The 21,228-nt window shown below is 40.5% G+C and overlaps 1 protein-coding gene and 1 long non-coding RNA gene across 8 annotated transcripts in view; one reads left to right on the plus strand and one right to left on the minus strand.

Moving 5' to 3' along the window:
- HIPK1 (homeodomain interacting protein kinase 1) overlaps positions 1–18,392 on the minus strand; it is a 52,021-nt gene extending 33,629 nt beyond the window's left edge. For 4 of the 7 annotated variants that reach the window (XM_045081882.1, XM_045081881.1, XM_045081879.1 and 1 more), the window contains exons 1-2: positions 17,889–18,043; positions 6,600–7,677 (exon numbers count right to left, since the gene is read on the minus strand). In XM_045081882.1, the coding sequence (XP_044937817.1) occupies positions 6,600–7,675 (1,076 nt within the window). In that variant the 5' untranslated portion in view covers positions 7,676–7,677; positions 17,889–18,043. Of the gene's footprint in view, positions 1–6,599; positions 7,678–17,212; positions 17,372–17,888; positions 18,044–18,288 lie in introns of those variants that run through there. The other 3 variants (XM_045081880.1, XM_045081884.1, XM_004769851.3) reach the window with 3 other exon arrangements.
- On the plus strand, positions 18,312–21,007 carry LOC123392534. The gene is made up of 2 exons (XR_006607274.1): positions 18,312–18,444; positions 18,636–21,007. It is a non-coding gene; the product is annotated as an uncharacterized LOC123392534 (long non-coding RNA).
- The last annotated feature ends 221 nt before the right edge of the window (positions 21,008–21,228 follow it).

Here is a 21,228-nt window from a genome sequence, read left to right on the forward strand (position 1 = left end):
AGTGCCTAGATTTCTCCAACTTTTAAATATTATGTGCACGCTGCTGCTCTGGGGCAGGGAGAACTGAGCAGGGGCTGTATAAAGGGTATTTCCTTAAATAAGAATATCCTCCCCGAAGTAATTTTCTAAGTAAGTAGCCCTTAGAAAATAAGGTAAATAAGAGGACTTCACAGGATCCAAAGGCTTTCCTGATCCTAGAACAGGAACAGCATAAGACTGATCCAGGCCTGCTAAGACTTCACTATTTGACAGCTATCTGTGGAAAGACTAGTATCACCAGTTTTTATACTAATTGATGTGAACTGTGGTTTTGTTAGCCAAAGAAACAAACTTCGAAAGGGATATTCCTGTTGCAGGTGGCTAGAGCGACATATTACTGATGAAATTTCAGAGTTTAATTAAATCCCAATCATGGTAGCATGTTTTTAAGATGGCACAAGTTTAACAGCATTAATAAACTAGAGCATAAGAGTATCCAGAAACATAAAAGCTTTTCTAAAATTGAAAAGGGGACAAAATTTTTACTTTCAGTGAGCAGAATCATTAATTTCCAAGTTCATGACAGTGCCAAAAATAGCTGGCAGGGAGCATGCAAATGGCTTTGTGCCAAAATAAAAACTGGGCTTAGAACATTCCTAAGCATCAGTTGAAGAGCAGCAGATTGATTTTTGCCATTCCCACTATTCCAGGAAGACATTTTAAAATCCAAAGGTAGGTCATAGGGAGGGGCAGGCCACCCAATAACTTATTTCTTTAGAAAGGTAGCAAAAATATGTGATAACTATTAGGCTTCCAAAGCTTAAAGTTTCAGGGAAATTAAGAAAAACATTAATTCCAGCCCCCAAGCCTCATTAGACAAAAAAATCCCCTAAAGACTGACTGGAATCAGTTTTTCCATTTGGTCTCACTCTGCTTCCGGAGTAACAAAAGCAGCTAAGGATTTCCAGCAAAAACTCACTTAAAACAGTAACTCTACCACATCTACCATACAAAAAGTTAAGTATCAAAGAAAAAAAAAAGAAAGTAAAAATAAAATAAGGTTGCTCAGTCTAGTGAGGGATTTTCACTATCATTAGAAACTAGAAATACTGTCTGACCTAAACTCTAGGAAGCAAAAAGACTGAGGTTCTTTTCTTTTACTGAACAGAACATTTAAAGCAGGCTCACCTCTAAAGACTGAATGTTTTAAACTCTGAATTCAGATTATAATTCTTGGTGCTATCTTCATTACTGTATCATCTTTCCCCTTGCCTTCCATTATCTCTCAGTCCTTCAACATAAACTCTCAACACTAAAATTCTGCTTATACTTCATCTGTTAGGGAGGCTGAGTGAGGTTAATTACTCTTCTAGGTCCCACTCCAGCTCTGACATTCTAACAACTGAACATTTAAAAAGATGACCTATAGAAACACATGGAAGAGAGGGAAAAAACCCAAACTGGCAGTATTCACTTTTGTAGGAAAATGGCATTAACTGTACTTTGGACTTAGTGGGTCTCCTCTTTGAAAATACATCCCATCCTTTAAGAACAAATACTAAGCAGGCTGTAATGACTAAAACCAGGTGGCAGAAATAGCAATTCTTGCCTTTTGATTTTCCAACTTCAAATTTCTTTAAACTAAAAAATCCCTCCAAAGCCATAAAGCATTATTTCACTAGAACATGGAGCAAGTTGTGGTTAGGATCACTTAACAGAACAAATTAAACCCTGCTCATTGTCATGAGCACTCTTGTTTCTTCCTGCCCATCTCAGAGGCATCAAACTTACTTACCAGATCAGAGATATTACATAAAGCCTAACTTCCTGCATCTGTGGCTTAGGTGAAACTGTTTATTTGTCTATGTTAAACTGAAAATATGCTTTCCTTCTCTAGCCCTTGTCCTTCCATATATAACAAATACAGTGATCTCAACTTTAATAAAGCCAGTTAATTTGTTCAGAATGGAAAAGTACTAAGCTTGTAAACATGGCAAACCCTTGTGCCTAAACTCAAGCCCCAAAGACAGCAACTTCTTTGGAAGTAGTCGGCAAACACAATTATAGCGTCCAGGAAATAAAATATATTATTTCCATTGGCTAAGACATAAATGCCAAGCCGATGGCCAAAAGAGAAGTATGGTGGCAAAAATTTATGTCAACTGATAATATTTTGGCATGTAATCAGAAGATGAAGCAATGTAAACTAAAAAGGAAGGTAAGAGGAAGTCTGGCTTTGGAGCCAGGATGCTTCCCTGGCCAAAGAGATTTCACAGAGGTTTTCTAAAAGACACCAGGGTGAGGACTTAACAGACTCTAAGTGCAATGCAAAGAGGACCACTGTGGATAAAATTAATGGTAAAGAAAGAATGCCTGAGCTGCTATTCCATTGGCCTGAGGTTCATTATCAAGTATTACTGTGACATAAGAGCATATTCATGTTAAATTTCAAATGGAAAAAAAAAACCCTAAATGCAGTTAAGCCCTGGATACTGAACTTCAGTATGCACAGTAATTACTCAGTAATATGCAGAAAGAACTCCTGTTTTTAAGGGGTAAACTGAGCTCCAGTCACAATTACTCCTCTAGTTGAGAACTAAATGCAATGAATCGCCAGGATGACTTGTTGAAGAGTAATTACCAGTGGACTTAAAAATCTGAAAATCGTATTTCTTATAAAAACAAAACATAATCGAATTACTCAAATGACAGCTGAAATTAAATCAAAAGGATAGGGTGCTTGGGTGGCTCAGTCAGTTAAGCATCTGCCTTTGGCTTATGTCATGATCTTAATGTCCTAGGTCAAGCCCCATGAGCCCCATGTTGGGCTCTCTGCTTGGCAGGGAGTCTGCTTCTCCTTCTCACTCTTCCTATGTGTTCTCCCCCTCTCTCAAATAAATAAAACCTTTAAAAAAAATTAATCAAGGGACACCTGGGTGACTCAGTCAGTTAAGCATTTGCCTTCATCCTGGGATCCAGCCCCACATCTGGCTTCCTGCCTAGCAGGGAGTCTGCTTCTCTCTCCCTCTCCCTGTAGCTCATGCTCTCTCTCTCTCAAATAAAATAAAAAAAAAAAAAAAAAAAGTACATCAAAAGGATAGGAAAAGGGGCAAAGACCAGCAACCTAACACTGAAAATTATTCAAATGAGTTAGTTATTAGAGAAAGCTAAGCAGCCAGAACTATTTACCCTTCAAATCTCCTTTACCCTTTAAGAGAAAATTCCATTAAAATTATTTCACAAAATAATTCTTACTTCTAATTGCTTTTCAATCTTAACATTGGCTTCCGTTACCACAGATAAGGCTATGAGTTAAAGAACACCTGCAGGCACTGACTGGAGAAGAGATGGAGAAGCAAGAGCTGATCAACCTCCACACCCTTCAGCAGTGCCCTTCCTCCTACCTCCCCAGTGCTCCAAAGTCAAGATGCAGAACTGAGCTCTTAAGTGCACCTGTAGAGTGTTTCTGTATATATACCTGAGTGGGTGGTGGTGGGATTGCTCAAAGGAGAATACTAAAAGAAAAAGCAATCAGAACCTAAATCTTCTAAGTCGTGAATAACTAACTAAATGGAGGTGAGAGTTGCAAAAATAGCCAAACTGCCTAGAGCATAATGAAATGAGAAACCAAGGCCGTAGGAATCTCTTTACTCCATCTCACTCAAGAAATAATCAGAGTTTTACAAAACTATAAAAGGAAAAGATAAAAATAGAGAAGAATGGATTGGAAGACATAATGCTGTGATGATGTCATTACTACCCAAAGTGATTTACAGATTCAGTGCAATCCCTTCAAAAACCAATGATGTTTTTTGTAAAAATAGAAGAATCCATCCTAAAATTCATATGGAATTTCAAGAGACTCCAAATAGCCAAAACTTGATTTTAAATTTTTAAAACTTACTACCAAGCTACTGGTAATCAAGACAGTGTGGTACTGGCATAAAGACAGACATACAGACCAATAGAAGAGAGGAGAGAGCCAAGAAATAAACCCCTGTATTTGTGGTCAATGAATTATGACAAATGTCAAGACCTTTCAATAGAGAAAAGATAGTCTTTTAAGCAAATGGTGCTAGGAAAACTGAATATTCATAGGCAAAAGAATGAAACCGAATCCCTAACTTACACCATATACAAAAGTTAACCTAAAAATAGACCAAAGACCCAACTATAAGAGCTATCTATGTCTGTATTCTTACATTCTTTTAAGTAAGAGCTAAAAACTATAGAACTCTTACAGGAAAACAAATGGGAAAAAGTTTCATGACATCAGTTTGACAATGATTTCTTAGAAAGAATACCAAAAGTATAAGCAACAAAAAACACCAACTGAACTTCAATAAAATTTAAAACTTCTGTGCAAATACCACTGACAAAGTAAATAGGTAACACAATGGAATGAGAGAATACATTTGCAAATCAACTATCTGCAGAGGGATTAATACTTAGAATATATAAAGAACTCTTAAAACTCAACCAAAAAAAAAAATCTAATTCAAAAATGGACAAAGGACTTGAACAGACATTTCCCCGAAGATACACAGATGTGCAATAAATGAAAAGATGGTCGGGGCACCTGGGTGGCTCAGTCATTAAGCGTCTCCCTTCAGCTCAGGTCATGATCCCAGGGTCCTGGGATCAAGCCCTGCATCAGGCTCCCAGCAACACAGGAAGCTTGCTTCTCCCTCTCCCACTCCCCCTACTTATGTTCCCATTCTCTCTGTCAAATAAATAAATAAAACCTTAAAAAATAAAATAAAATAAAATAAAAAAATAAGTGAAAAGATTCTCAGCATCATTACTCATTAGGGAAATGTAAATCAAAACCACATGAATACCATTTCATACACATAAGAATGGCTATTATCCCCCCGACTTCAAAAAAGAAAAAAAGGGGAAAAAAGCTGTTGATGAGGAGGTGGAGAAACTGGAATCTTTATTCATTACTAGTGGAAAATAGTTTGGTGGTTCCTCAAAAAGTTAAACATAGAATTACCATATGATCCAGCAATTCTACTTTTGGCTATATACCCACCAAAAGAATGGAAAACAGGGACTTAAGCTCTTGAACGCTAATGTTCTTTGTAGCATTATTCATAATAGCCAAAAATCTGGAAACCCAAGAGAATGGGTAAACAAAATCTAATACATACATGCACCAGAATATTATTTAGTCATGAAAAGGAATGAAATTCTGATATATTTGATAGTATGACTTAACCTTGGAAACATTATGCTAAGTGAAATAAACCAGACACAAAGGGACAAATATCAAATATTGTATAATTCCACTTACATGCAGTATCTAGATAGGCAAATGCATAGAGACACAAAGTCAAATAGAGGATACCAAGGGTAGGAGAAAGGTGGGAGTTAATACTCAATGGTCACAGAGCTTCTGTTTTGGGTGATAAATAAAATTTAGTAGTGGTGATAGTTACACAACACGGTGAATATCCTTAATGACACTGAATGGTTCATTTAAAAATCGTTAAAATGGTAAACTTCATGTTAGGCAGATTTTACACAATTAGATGTGTAAAGAGATGTAAAGAGATGTGTAAAGAGATGGCATCTCTTCTGAACCTTGTACAGATTAAAATATCCTATTATTTTCACACTACATAAAATTCTAAGCTCAGACTTTCTATTTACTCAAAAGTTAATATAGGCATTTGACAGATTATCTCTTGATATATCTCCTGATAAACACATTGGATTACCTATTTTTTTTGTTTATTGTTTCACTTCTTGATTGGGTGAGTGGGCAATTGTATTTAATTGATCATTAAAATTAAGTATCAAATTCCTTAAAATTTGTAACTAGACAAATAGATAAATAAATGAGGTACTGAGGAAATAAAAGCTCATTTAAGAAGACTTACCCCTTTTCTTTCAGTAAATCTTCTTGGTTATAGCACAGACAACATTATATATACCGACATTTAAGAGCTGTCCTAATAATCATTATATACTAAAAAGGCAGCTTTGTTAGACACACCAATCTGGAAATATAAATCACTAAAGTATAAGGCACTTGGGTCAAGGACATTCTAGGATAACCAAATAAGGTCATAACTGATTAAGTTCGAACTATTATGGAGATGTTAAAACAGGAAGTACCCTTAGCAATCATCAGATCCAATTCTATTACAAAAGAAAGAAAATGTCAAAGAATGAAATGTTGCTAGAGTTAAACCTGGAATTATGCCCAAGGCATCTTACCTGCCAAGAAAGGAACTTGAAAAAAGTAGCAGCATATGCCCAAATTCATTACAAGTAAGTAAACATCTTTATATTTTTAAAGACTCTTTAAAATGGGAAAACTAGGTATAATGGTACTAAAGAAGGAACCAGATGCTAGTATAATTCAACAAGGAACAACCTTCACAATCGGACTGAATTAGATTTTCTAGTGTTAAATAATAACTTCAGAAATAAGAAAATATTACATATAGGAATGCCAGACAAGGAATGAAGTAAAACATATTATCCTATTCTACTTTAGAATCTGTAAATAAACTCATTGTTTGTTATATGTAACTCTATGTAATATATGTTAAATACAGAGACAGATCTCTAGTCTAAGATATGCTTTTTTAGCATTTGCCACTTGCCTGTAGTAACGTGACTGTAAGTAGGTTGAGCACACAGCTTTGGAAACGTGACTAGCAGAACCAAAGTCAATGACCTTCACTCGGTAGGGTTGGCGCACTGGATCGACCAGCATTATGTTTTCAGGCTTAAGGTCAGCGTGAATCAGACCAAGGCTCTTGAGCTTCATCAGGGCTGTGGCCACCTGCTGCAAGATTGGTCTGATGTACTTGAGTGGCAGTGGGCTAAACTTGTTCTGCTTTAGAAAATCATACAAGTTCTGCTCCAGCATCTCAAACACAAGGCAGGTGTGATTCTTATGCTGAAAGCACTCATAAGAACGAACAAAATTATACTCATCAGCATTTTCACTGCTTAGGCGAGAAAGGATGCTCACTTCAATCTGTCCTTGTCTGGCATAGGAGGGGTGGTTCTTCAAGATTTTAATAGCCACAATTTCCTTCGTGCTCCGCTTCCAGCACTTAGCCACCTGTCCAAATGTTCCCCGGCCTAGGAACTCCAACACTTCATAGCTATTGGTCATAGAGCAAAGGATCTCATGCTGGACCAGCTGGTAGTCCCCTTCTCCACTGGAACTGCTACTCTTTGTGGTCACAGTGGTGGTCGTGGCAGCAGCACCCACCACAGTCCTGTTTTGCAGCATGAGAGGGGGATGTTCTTCTATGATTTGCACGCTACCGTTGCTGTCAACTTCCTCACTTTTTCTTTTCAATCCACATTTTTGATATGGCTCAAGCAAAGAAACGTTGTTTCTGTGAGTCAGGGTCTGGCTGCTTTGGAAGGTTGATGGAGCAGCACTGGCCGAGCTATCAGCAGCTGTTACAACAATATGCTCCACTGCAGGAGCTGGAAGGAGGAGGCCCTGGTCGTAGGCAGGGATGTTGAAATTTGCTACCTGGTGAGAGGAGTTGGCTTGCCCTTGTGTGGCTGGGAGGGTTTTGCTGTGGGTATAATATTTGTCGTTGCTGCTCTGTCCAGAAACATCCCAGCCAGAGGGCTCTATTTTCAGTTTCTTCGCACTGCAGAAGGCACTCGACGACACTGATGGGGGGGAAAACACCTGCAGCTGTGATGCCATACCTACGTTGAGAGAGAGCAAGAATTAGACCCTCAATTTTACACAACCCCTCAATTAACAGAGCAGAAGACTTTTAGTTTAGAAAAACCACAAATAAAGTATAACTACCTGCCTGGGGTTTTATTTTATACATTTTCCAAAACACATTTCCTATTACAGAAGGATCAATTTTTTGGTCAATCTCACACTCTTAATCACTCTTCAAGACTCAGCAACAGTTGGTCATATTGTTAAAAGAGCATAACATCTATAACAGTTTATAAAATAATAACCATAATAATAATAATGGCTTAGAACACTGATCACTTACTATGTGTCAAGTAGTCGTCTAAGCACTTCACATACATTACTCTTTTAATTGTCACCACAACTCTTTGGAAGAGATACTATTATTTACACTTTACAGATGAGGAAATTAAGATATAGAGTGGATAAAGTAATTTGCCCAAAACAGCACAGCTACTAAGTAGCAGCACCAAGCTCTTTGGCCCGAGAGCTCATTCCATAGCTCTGTGTTCACTCCTGCCCTGATGAGCTTTTTGATCAACTCTTTAAATTGAGACATAGAAGGCACACTTACAAAATTTAGACAGGACTCAAATTTGGGCAGATACTCAGTATTTGCTAAGTATCAGATTCAAAAAGACCACAATAGGGTAGAAACTACAAGACAAAAATAGCAGATGAAATTTAACATGAATAGAGAATCCTACATAGTCCAAAATATGACTAGCACAAAGCAGAAGGATAAGAAATACAAGGTTTAGTGGGAGCACATGTATGTGAAAGACACTTTCATTTGGTAAGAGAAACATATAATAATGTTTCCCCCCCCCCCACACACACCCCAAAAGCTAATTCAATCTTAAACTACATTCATAGAAATAGTGTCCAGAATGTACTGGACAAAGTGGATGCTTATCTACTCTGTTCAGTTAACTATTTTAATAGTGTCTAGCTCTGTCCACTACAATGTAAGGAGACACAGATAAAATGATCACAAAACAAGATGGTGTGAAGCCTATCGAGAGGATCTTCTGAAGAACCACAGGAAGTTATTCTTAGAAAAACATGTAGAAAGGGAGTAAAACAGCCAAATTTTCTGTCCTGGACTATCCCATAAACACCTCAAACTCAATAAACCCCAAGACTTCCAAAGCTAATACTTTCAGAAAAAAGTTGAAACAACTGACAGAGCATAACAAGCCATTTCCTACTTATCTTCCCCTTCTCAATCATATAACCCTCAGATGCTGTGGGGCTCTATATTAATTCTTCTCTTGTCCATACTTTCCCTCTTCCCAATAACTACTTCCCAGGATTAGTCATCTACAAAAGAGTCTCAAATCTTTATTTCTAACCGAGACTTCTCTCTCCTCAACTCCAAATTCTTATTTCCAAATAACATTCCACACTGCAATTTGGGTATCCTGCAGACATCCCAAATTTAACAAGTCCAAAATTAATCTTATGAGCCCCCACCCAACCCCTAGTCTTCTAACTCAATTATGATACTACATCTTAAGCCAAAAATCAGAGAGGCAATGAGTCTCGGTTTCCTCATCTATAAATTGGTGATAATACTTAATTCATGGGATTATTCTGAAAATTAAACTGTTTAACACATGTACAGTCTCAGTGCCTGGAGTTCATTTAGTATTATTATCCTGAATCTTCCTCCTCCCTTATTACTCCACCTCTAATCTATAACCAAATCTTACCAATTCTACCTCCTAAGTATATTTCAAAATCGGCCATTTTTTTCCTACCCCTTTTGGGACCATTCTAGTTCAAACAGCCAATAGCCTCCAAACTAATCCTGAATGCACTCTGGGGATCTTTGTTTTTAAACTGTGCAAATCAGATGACTGCTCTTTCTTTCTTAACCACCTTCCTCCCCCTGCCTTCAGGGTTTTCCACTGCTTTGTGGATCAAGTCCAAAATCCTCAACCTGCCTTAAAACACTCTCCAAAAATCTGGTTGTTGTCTTCCAGAACCTCCTCACCTTGATTCCTCCATGCCAGCCATCCTGCCCATACTGCCCTTTTCAGTTCTTGGAAGGCCCTCTAATATTGTGATAATCTAATAAGATTTTCTTCTGAGAAAACCATTCATTCACACACACACACACACACACACACACCACTCACACACATACACCCCACAACTACCACCCCCCACCCACCCACCATGCACTCCCACAGCATCCTGTTCCTCCCTTACAACTCAAAATTATTTACTCAATGTTACTCCCATCTCCAGCTACAGTGTTAATTCCATGATAGGTGCCATACAGGTCTTGTTCTTTGCTTATAGCATCAGAAACTACCATAGAGACTCTGGCAATATTCAGACATGCAGTATTTATTGGATGATTTCGACCCCTGCCGACCAACCTCTTATCTACTCCCTACCACTCATATTAAACTTCAGGATTTTCAAATGCCTGGTTTTATTTTTCAAATATCCCTCCCTTTTCTGTGTGCATCTTTGAGATATAGAGGGAGTCTCCACTCCACTACACATAGTTTAATTTTACTAGTCATAAGAGAATAAACACACACAAGAAAGGAAGGAAGCATGACAAAGGATGTTACAGAACATAAAAAAGCAATGTGTACATTTCTTTGTGCCTGAATGCAACTAAAAACCATCTGCACTGGACTAGACAGCTGGAATGAAGAACAAATCCTCAGCCTTTGATTTCTAAAACGTGGCCTGGATTTACTTTAAACGAGAGTTTTCATAATTTATATGAATCCTGAGGAGAAAAAAAGTGTAAATTAAAAGCTAAAGCCAGTGCAATTTAATTCCAAGGCTACGAATTTACAAGTCCTCTTGTTCTGCCTATTATCACTGACATAATACCAAATTAAAATAAAAGAAAGGGGAGCCTGGGTGGCTCAGTCATTAAGCGTCTGCCTTCGGCTCAGGTCATGATCCCGGGCTCCTGGTTCGGAGTCCTGGGATCCAGCTCGCATGGAGCTCCCTGCTCCCTGGGAAGGCTGTTTTCCCTCTCCCACTCCCCCTGCTTGTGTTACCTCTCTCGCTGTGTCTCTCTCTATCAAAAAATAAATAAATAAATAAAATCTTTTTTAAAAAAGAAATGAAAAGAAAAATCTGAGACCAAGTGTACCTTTACAAAATTTACCTATTAAAATATATGCAAAAATACTTCTCACCTATTATAAAACTGAGCCAATTTTTAAACAATGAAAGGAAGCAAATTTTTGAAATTTGTTTTCCATTGCATATCTGTTGAGCTACTAATTTTAACAACCTATCAAGAAACAGGAGCACAACCTTTATGTGCCTAAAAGTATTTGATAAAAGAATTGAATACAAAATTTGCACTTTGTAGCTATATCAAGGAATATGAAAGCTTATAAAGTTAATAAATCTAAAAAGAATTCATGAAGTATAATACCAAATTTTTAAAAATATGTTCATAACTAGACACTTTAAAATACTGCATTTACCAGAGTAATGTTATGGACAACTTTTCACCCAATAAATAAAATAACAGATACGGATGGTTTCAAGTCCTCAGTGAGCCCTGCAAAATGCACAAGTTCTAGGAATTTTTCTAAAAGCTTAAGGATATAAATGGACGTGATTCTTATTCAGTATGACAAACTTTTAAGTCTATCCATAGGGAAAGAACAACCCAGAATTTGACTGGCTTTCCCCACAGTAAGGGTGTGTGGTACCTAAGTCAGTACTATGCCAGTGTGGCTGGGACTCATCCTGACCTCAACAAGCACAAGGTGAGAAGAAAATACAAAATCAAACCTGCCTGGAAAAATCAACACTCTTGGGACACCTGGGTGGCTCACTTGGTTAAGGATCTGCCTCCAGGTCATGATCTCAGGGTCCTGGGATTGAGTTCCATGTCAGGATCCCTACTCAGTGGGCAGTTGGCTTTTCCCTCTCCTTTTGCCCCTCCCCACTATTCATGTTCTCTCTAATAATAAATAAAATCTTTAAAAAAAGAAAAAGAAAAAGAAAAATCAACACTCTTATCTATATAACATCCTGAAATTCAGCTAAAAGCAGCCATTCTTAGACATAAGATAAAGATACTATGTTCCAGAAAACCGCCTCTGCAAAATGCGGAAGAAATTTTCTTCCTAGGGTATGGCCTTCCCAACAAAAATATGGAACAGAATTAACATCTGCAGAAAACTTACTATGTATCAGACTCTATTAAGTTACGAATATTACCAATTCGCAGGAGAGCAGTGCCCAATAAATTACTTGGGATTTCCTAAAAATGTTGCACCTCTCTTCACCTCTTGAATTTACTTTCACCTCTCTTGTTTGACTCCAGTAATAAACGTCTTTTCATTTCAAATCTGATTTCCAAGGATTTAACTATCCAAGTATATTGACAAATTTGACCACAGTATTCATGGGGAACTAGAACTAACAGGCAAAGGGTTACTAGCATTTGTACTTATTGCTAAAGAGAACTGAGTCTTGCTAGAACATACAGCTTTCAAATTAAAGGCTTCCCTACTCCCTGCCGTGGTCACATCTACTGAACATTTACATGGTGCCCCACATTATGGGCACTACAGGTAGCTAATATTACTACAAAGGATTCAAATATTATAACTATGAAAGGAGAAGTGAGTTATGACAACCAAGGTAATCATTTGTCAGTGTTCTGCCCTTCCTTTCCAGGTAACTTACATCTTCCAGTAGGAATAATTTATTATTCTAGTAGGAATAATAAATTCCTACTGCTTTTGCTTAGCATCATCTTTGCCTCTTTGATACAATTTAACAATTGGTGACCTAAATAACCTAAAATCAGTACTGTAAATTGATTGCTTCCTCTGGCACTTGTCCTCAGCTGACATGTACACAGATACAAATCTTCCCCAGCATGATGATATATAAAGAATATTCAGGGGCACCTGGGTGGCTCAGTGGGTTGAGCCTCTGCCTTCGGCTCAGGTCATGATCCCAGGGTCCTGGGATCGAGCCCCGCATCGGGCTCTCTGCTCATCAGGGAGCCTGCTTCCCTTCCTCTTTCTCTGCCTGCCTCTTTGCCTACTTGTGGTCTCTGTCTGTCAAATAAATAAATAAAATCTTTAAAAGAAAAAGAGAAGAATATTCATATCATTAAGGTAGGTAAATAAGAAAACACATTCTGTAAAAATAAAGCAAGGAGTAGTGTTGGGAAGAAAACTCCTTCACCGTAACACCATCTATCTCTCCACTCCACTCATTTTTCTCCACCCCTGCTGAAAATCCTGGGCTATTTCAACAGCCTAACTTGCTTTCCCCAAATGGGACTCTCAAGCCCCCTTTTAAAACTCCTTTCTCCCAACTCATTCTTCACCTTACAAATGAAACTTTAAAAAAATGCTTATCTGTCTCCTGCTTAAAACCTTGAGATAAAGTACAAAATGTCCAAATTTCCAGTAGCACTAAATTTCTGAGTTCCTAGAGCAGGCCTGATTTCTCCCATCCTAGTTCCTTTACACATAATATTTCCTCTCTGAACTTCACTGTCCCCTCCTAGTCTTCTCTTTTTCTACTTATCCTGTTAGTCTCCATTTTTTCAGTGTGGTTATATAGGCTGTTGGTTTGGATCAAAATCTACTCTCTCCTTCACACCCCAGGCTCATGGCTATGTTCATCAGCCCCTCTCACAGACAGACAGTAATGTACAGCTTTTTGTGTTCCTTTCCATTTCTACCAGCAAAAACTCATGGAGACCCAGCTTCTACCATGAAACAATGCTCAAGGATGACAGAGCAATAAGATGGAAAGAACTGTTTCTGAATGATCCTGTAAGAGCAGAACCACCTGCCCACCAAGAATGCTCACTTGAACCTGGAACATTTACTTCAGGATGTCACATGAAAGAAAAACTATGTTCCTAGATTATGTATGTGTTAGTCAGCCTTATGCTGACAAATACACCCAGGTCACTTCATACTAGCTTAGGTTTCCTGGTAAAGGCTCCCACAGCATCCTCTACCACTTCTCGGTACTTATGACACCTGTACTTATTTATGTCATTTACTCATTTAACAAACATATACTGAGTACCTAGTTTGTCTGCCTGGCACTGTTCTAGAAACTAGGGATAACAGTGGTGTTCCAGATGGACAAGATCCCTTGTCTCCTGGAATTTACTTTCTTCTGGGAAGACAACAACACACACATATCCCCCAAGAAAACAGAAGCTAGAGATAATGCTATGGATGAAAACAAAACACAATGATATGACAGAGATGGTGGGAGGGGCAGAGATACTCTAGATTTGGTGGTCAAGGAAAGCCTTGTAAGGTGGTGGCACTTAAGCTAAGATCTGACAAGAAGAAGCCATTCCAGTGGAAGAGAACAGTTAGTGACAAGGCACATTCTTGGCTTATTTGAAGAAGAGAGCAGTGTAGATGGAACAGAATAAGGAAGAAAATAATAGAAGCAGGCAGACAAGAGCCAGATCACGTATTAACTCATGAGACCACCCTAAATGTTATTCTAAGTATGACTATTTAAAAGCTGACTTCTTGGGATGCCTGGGTGGCTCAGTTGGTCAAGCGTCTGACTCTTGATTTTGGCCCAGGTTGTGATCTCAGGGTTGTGAGACTGAGTCCTGGAACGGGCTCCACACCGGGTGTGAAGCCTGCCCAAGATGCTCTCTCTCTCTTTCTGCCCCTCCCCCTCCTCCCTCCCAATCTCAAAAAGAAAAGTTGACTTCTCTTCTAAACTGCAAATTCTGTAAGGGTAATTCTAAATACCAGAGTAGGTGTCTTTGGGGGGTGGGTATCACCAGCATCTATCACATACGGTATATGTCAAATGTTTGTTAGAATGAATGACTAGAAAGAGATCTTTCTTCTCCATATATATAAACAAAAGAGGATCTCAGGTGTCATACTGACTGAATTAGAGAAATAATCAACTGAAATAGAAATTATAGTCTCTTGCCTACAAGAGAATACCTAAAATAGTTTTCTAAGTGTAGTGATACAGAAGGAAAAAATAGGCGTGAAACCCTAAGGACACTATTTGAATGAAAGCCCACCACCCCTTTCCTGTAACACTTTCCTTCATAAGGCACCAGCAAGCCAATTACCCAACTAGTATGCAAAGAGAGGGTGTGGAATAAGTGGTGTTAGCTGATGAAAGAGGAATTCTATAATTCTATGTAACTCACAGCCATATAATCAATATTTTGTAATATTTTGTAAACTATCCTTCTAGACAGGATATCTTTTCCTAAATTTCAAGCTCTTCATTATTTGGAATGATGAATCTATAGCAATAGAACAAAAAAAAAGTATGTATTTTTTGTGTTTGGTAAAAAGGTATGATCTTGGTATATGCACCCAACAGTTTACAAGGCCTATAAAATTTAGAATGAAGAAAGCTATACCTCAAGGAGTTTCAAGCATAAGGAAAATGTCAAATTAACAAAGCAAACATCAATATGGAACATGAATCTTGAGATGACCCTGTTTAGATCAGTCAGCAAAGACCTAAGGAAAAGAGGACTTAAATAAGGTAACAATACTTTGGCAGATAGAAGGTGGAATAACTTCTTTCAGATTAATGAGATAACTTTTGCCAGTATGCTAGGGAATGTGGAAAAATGAAAAACTGTTCCAAGTAAGGAGATGTACTCGACTGAAGCAAAAAACACTGGCAAAAAAGTACAGGGATTCTTACAGCTAAAATGGACTTGATGAGACTCTTTCCAAAACCCCCTAATTCCAAGGTGAGAAAAAGGAGACCCAAGAGAGGCAAAAAAGCTTTACATAGAGCTAATGAGTTGTAATGCTGGCAAAGAATTCAGGTCTTCTGATTCTTTTCCATTAAGCACTCTGGGAAAGCACCGTACCAGGTGTCCTTAAAGAATCCAAAAGAAATATACATAAGCTTCCCTATCTTCTAGGAGTTTAGAATGTTGCTTAGGTGATGTAACACACATACACACACACACACACACACACACGAAAAAGAAAGAGAAAAATATAAAAACAGGATATAAAAGGTTTTTTTACAGAGCCAATTTATGCTGTACAAAAATACATAAGTCATTTAGGGAGCTGTGAAGTTAGGAACAAAAAAGGAACCAAAAAGCAAATCACTGATTGTTGAAGTGGTACTTGAAGGAAAAATGATTTTGATGGGTTGTGTTCAGAATGGCACAATGTAAGGGAAATGTAAGGGAAGAGACTAGGGAGAAATAACTGAAACTTGAAAAAAAAAAAAAAAGCTAAAAACATATGGATTGCTTTATGCAGTCGTGAAAATGAAAAAGGGCAGATCAGGAAGTTCATGTTTGCAAAATTACTTCAAATTACAAAAAGACCAGTTACAATATATAACTAACAACAAGTTGTGCAAGTTCCAAGTGTAAGAAGTTTACAAGGCAGGTTTGGCTCACTGATTTCTCCCAACACAACTACTGACTGAACTGTGCTTGTGAAAACAAAACCACAGAATGAAGAAATTCTATTTTCCAGAGAATTGTGAATTTTGAGATTATCTTTTTTTCTTTTAGGAGGGAGTTTTGGTTTGGTTTTAAATCTCAAGTTACCAATCAACTTACTCTACAATCCATAAAACTACAATATCCAAAAATGGTATAAACTATTTATGAGTATCACCAGCAGAAGTCCTACTTACCAACTAGAGCCAGTATACATATTTACAAGATCTCACTCACCATTTTATTCATCAGATGCTTTACTGGCTTGGCTGCCTACAGTTCCAACCACAAGTTACTTTACTAAAATATCCTCCCAGCAAGGAACAGTATCTTAAAGTCACAGATATATTTCCATCATACCAGTATTGTAACACAGATCTCTGGGGTAATTACATGTAAAGATCCCAAATCATAGGTAACAGGACTTGTTAGATTTTTGAAATGTTTTCAGAAAGCTTTAGACCTATATAAGTAAAAGCCTGTAATGACTTGAAATCTCTACAATCTTCAAAACACACACACTACAGACCAGGAATCAAAAATAGCTTTACACAAACAAGAGCAAAATTGTAGGTTTTGCTGAGGGCATCAGCCACTTAATTTAACCCCATTTCATCAAGAGCAGGAAGCCAGGCTGCTGTTTTCATCAGTTACTAGGGAACAAATAAGATAAAGGACAGACTGGGCAGAAGAGTCTACAGTTGAAATGAATATTTTGATGCAATTTCTGAAAATTCCCGAAGTGTCACTAAGAAAAAGCACCTAGGGCTTCCTCAAAACGAGTCTTTCTACAGCTGAGGGACGGTTTTACGTGCAGGAAAGACATACGGAGGCTGAGGATTGTTTTTTCCCCTTCTCGAGCCCCTCCTCCCTTCCCCCACTTAAACAGGAAAGAAAACGCGCCCAGCATAAACACAAGGCCAGTGCTCACGGTTGGTCACCACAACAAACTGGAGGTTAGACCAGCGCTCTTGGAGACCGAGCCCCAAGTCCCGGTTGCTAAACACAAAAAGGGCCTCTTTCCCAAAGACCTGCGAACAGTACGGGCCTTACCCAAGAGTTTTTGGTTGTTTCCTCACCTTTTCTCTCTCTCTCTTTTCTTTAAACGAAAGCTTTGGGAAAGTGGCGACAGACAGCAAAAGTTTCCCTCCGAGCCAGACCTCTAAATCCGCCTTGCACAGACACACATTAGGTGGGCTGGTCCCACGTAGTCTCCACCATCATTACAAATTACAAACCTAACGATTAAAGAACAGAAGCGGAGAGGATAGAAAAGCTTCCACACCCACCCCACCACCACCGCCGTCCTTTCCAGACACCGCTTCCTGGTCGCAAAGAGCACAAATAACCCAAAACCATGGTGATAAGCAGAGCTGTGAAATACACACGCACAAGCCACACGCTGGGAACCTGCCACGACGGCCGGGAAAAAACCGGCCGGGTGAGGAGGCGCAAGGCGGCCCCCTGTCATCTGAAGACAACAACACGCCCCAAAGAGAAGTGGCAGGAGGCAGGGGGAGTTGCCCCGAAAACAAGCCCGGAGCCTCCTCGCTTTCCCGGGAACGCAAGCTCCTCCGCGGCCGCTAGCGGCCGGGCCGCCGGACGGGGCACCGCGTCCCGGGTGGGGGCGCGCCCAGGGAGGCGCCCCCCGCAGGCCGGGCGCCCCTGAGAGCCCGCGGCCCTCCCGACCCCGCCTCGGGAAGCGGATGGGAGCTTGCTCCCTGCCGAGGCCCCTTCCCGCCCGGTCCGACTCACCGCCGGTGGGTCTGGTTCTCAGCCGCGAGCTGGGGCTGCCGCGAGGAGGCGGCGGAGGAGACGAGATCCGGGGCCCCGTCGCCGGGTCATCATACCCCCCGCGCGAGCCGGCCCGGGCCCCGGCCCCCGCCCCCCGGAGCCGTCCCCGCGCCCGTCCCGCGGGGGGAGCCCCCTCAGCCTCCCGCCCGCTCCGCCGCCCGGCCCCTGGCCGCCGCCGCCGCCGCCTCAGCCCCGCGCGCTCCCGCCTCGGCCTCCCGCTGCCGTCCGGGGCCACCGCCGGGCCCCTCGCTCCGCAGCCGCCGTTGTCGCCAGACCCGACGAGCCGAGCGCCGAGCGGCCGCCCCCATCCGGCGGCCCCGCCCCGCGGGAACCATTCACAGTCCAGCGCCATGACACCTACTGAGGCGGAAGTGTCGAGGAGCGGGCGGATTAGGAGGACAGCATAGTACAGATGGGGGTGGGAGTGGGGGGGCCTCCGTGGGGAGCCAGCGTGGATCGAGTGCGGGGGCCGGATTCCCCGCCGCCTCCGCGCTACAGACTCCGCGATGATTTAAAGGTGCTTGGTGGCGGTTGGGGGGGAGGGGGTCCAGCTGTGAAATGTCATCCCAGCCAGTGTGACATCACCACAGTCTAGTGTGACTCCCCCAGAGATTGGGCTGCGCGCGGCGAAGCAGTGCCTACCCGGGAAGCCCCCCTGCTGGTGAGGAATTACCTCAGTTTAGGCTTAAACGTTTCGTTGCCATCTAGAGACGTTCTGGCAGAGTGGCATCCGTGCACGGGATCTGGAAGCCTCGTACATCAGGACTACCGCTGCCCGCCATAGGAAAACTGTGTGCATTGCGAGGTGAGAAGGAGCAGCTGTGCTCTGGACCCAGCCCCTCAAAACGTGCAGTGAGCGAATGCTACCATAACGTTCTTGCCTCGAGCAGAAGACAGTAAGACTGCGTATTCAGGAACGGGAGTGCATTGGACACACAGCATTCAGAAAAAAAAAATGGACACTGTAAAAACTAGGTTATCCTAAAAGAAAGACTGTTGCCATCTCCCCAAGTCAAGAGATTCTCTCCCTAGGACTTCAGAAGCACCTCCCGCTGTGTAAAATGTTCTTGTTCCTAAAGTGGGGACCATTTTTAGAGACAGTAGTATAACCTGTTTATTTTTTCTATCCTGCAAAGTGCTGGAGGCAGCAATGATCTGAGCCCTACAAAGTGACCGTCCAGCATCATGGTTGTTTGCATATACTCTTTGAGGAGGGGGACAGAAGTGGCAAAGTCAAGATTCTGCTATTACCCTGTATTTCTCAGATCTCACTTGTATACATTCTTGACCTATTTGGATCTCCATCTCCTCACAAAAAGAAAAAAAAAAAGTGAAGATGTGCTAATACTCTTGTGAAGAAGTGGTAATACTACGTTAGTATGTTCGTTAAGGTTTCTTTTCTGGCTTAACATCACTAAGAGCAGTTCTGTTTTATTGGGAAAAGGGAAGTTTATTTCCCTAGAGGACCAAGGTTAGCAAGTGTTCAATCCCACGGGGCAGTTTTGTTTGCTTATTTTCACAGGAACTGAGAACATAAAGTCCTACATTGGGCTGACCTGGGAAACATCAAAATACAGAGAGTGGGTGAGCATGCCCACTTGGGGAGGAGCCAGGAAAAAGGCAGTACTTGAGCTCTGGAGTAGAACAGATCCTGCTCTAAAAGCAGGCTTCAAACACACTAATTACTTACCATGACTTGGCTCAACCAAACTCAGTGACATGCTTCTAGCCTCCTATTATCTCAAATTATGTCCCTTTACTCATTTCAAACACATCTCAAAGTCCATCTTGAGGGAACCTTTCCTGATTGACTCCCATTTTATTCTAATTATTTAATTCTGCATCATCATCTGTGTATTTACTTCCCTGTACCTTATTTGTACTTGCTGATCTATGTTCATGGTTCTTGGGTCATTCCTTCAGTCGGCCTCACTACATGGAGACCTTCTCAAAATCTATTATTTCCCCCTCTCTAATATACATTCATCCATCCAACAAACTGTATGCCTCCTCTATTCCAGGCATTCTCCTAGATACTGGGTCAGATGCAAAATGAATAAGACATTCCCTTGGCTCACAGTCAACAAGGAAAAAAAATGCATAGTGACATATATAAGACTTGAATGACAGAGCTGAGCTGAAGAAGACTCCAGAAAAGGAGATATTTAATTTAAACAGGGCATGGTCAAAGAAGTTGCAAGTTTAATGTAGCTGGGTTCATTTGTCCCTTCAGCAAATGTCTATTGAGTATATTTGTGTGCCAGGCACTATATTGGAAATTAAAGATACAAAAAAGAAAATACATGGTCCATGGTCTGAAAGAGCCGACCCTTCAGCAGAGAAGTGGCAAGATACGGACTTAGTAAATTGAGTTGAGTCAGATTTTAAAGGCCATGAAGAACTCTTAGAGGTTTAGCCAAACAGGTAATATGAAGGAATCTGCTTTAAAGAGAGAGGCAGTGGCAGTGAAGAAGGATGGCTGGCTGGGACATGTAAAGACTAGAGAAACAGACTAATTAGAAGGCTATGATGAAGGTTTGGTCAAGCAGAGACCCTAGAGAGAAGGGGTCAGAGAGGAGAACTCTTTCCTCCTAGACAAAATGAGTGCCGCTAGAGAGGGAGCTGTTGCTAGTTGGAAGCATTGAATCTGACCTAGGGTATGATATTTCTCTGTGGCCTAGAGCCTAGGTTCAGTGTTGCAGACAGGAAGTACTCGCTCGGGAGCTGCATTACTGAAGACCAAGTAGGAGAAGCTGACCCAAAGGCTGAGTCACAGGAGAAGTTGAATCAAAAAACTTGTCCAATTATCCGAACAAATAGTGAATCCAAGGGTCCAGGAAAAAAAAGAGAGAGAGAGAGAGAATTCAAGTAGAAGCTGACAGTTGTAAAACTGGGGGAAACCAGGTGAGACAAAAGGTCTGAAGGAAAGGATAAGAGGCAGAACATGAAAAAAGCCTTTGAAACAAGAGGGCATCCTCAGTGGTTTTTTAAAATCTAGATCCCAGAAAACTTTTTTACTTGGAAATAATTCCAAACACACAGAGAAGTTGATAATAAAAAGAGCACCCATATATCCTTTACTTGGATTTGTTGATTAATTTGGATTTGTTGATTGCCCCTTTTGCTCTAACACTTGCAGTCTCAAATAGATAGCACACATACACCCATTTTTTTCTGACCATTTGAAAGTAAATGGCATCTACCATGCCCCTTTATCCCTTAATACTTCAATGTCCTAAGAATATGTACATTCTTTTACATACACAACATGTACAGTTATCTATTCCAGGAGACTTAACAT

The sequence above is a fragment of the Mustela putorius genome, unplaced genomic scaffold, assembly GCF_011764305.1.
Source record: "Mustela putorius furo isolate JIRA1106 unplaced genomic scaffold, ASM1176430v1.1 tig00000585_pilon_pilon_pilon, whole genome shotgun sequence".
In the NCBI taxonomy this organism is placed as follows: Eukaryota; Metazoa; Chordata; class Mammalia; order Carnivora; family Mustelidae; genus Mustela; species Mustela putorius.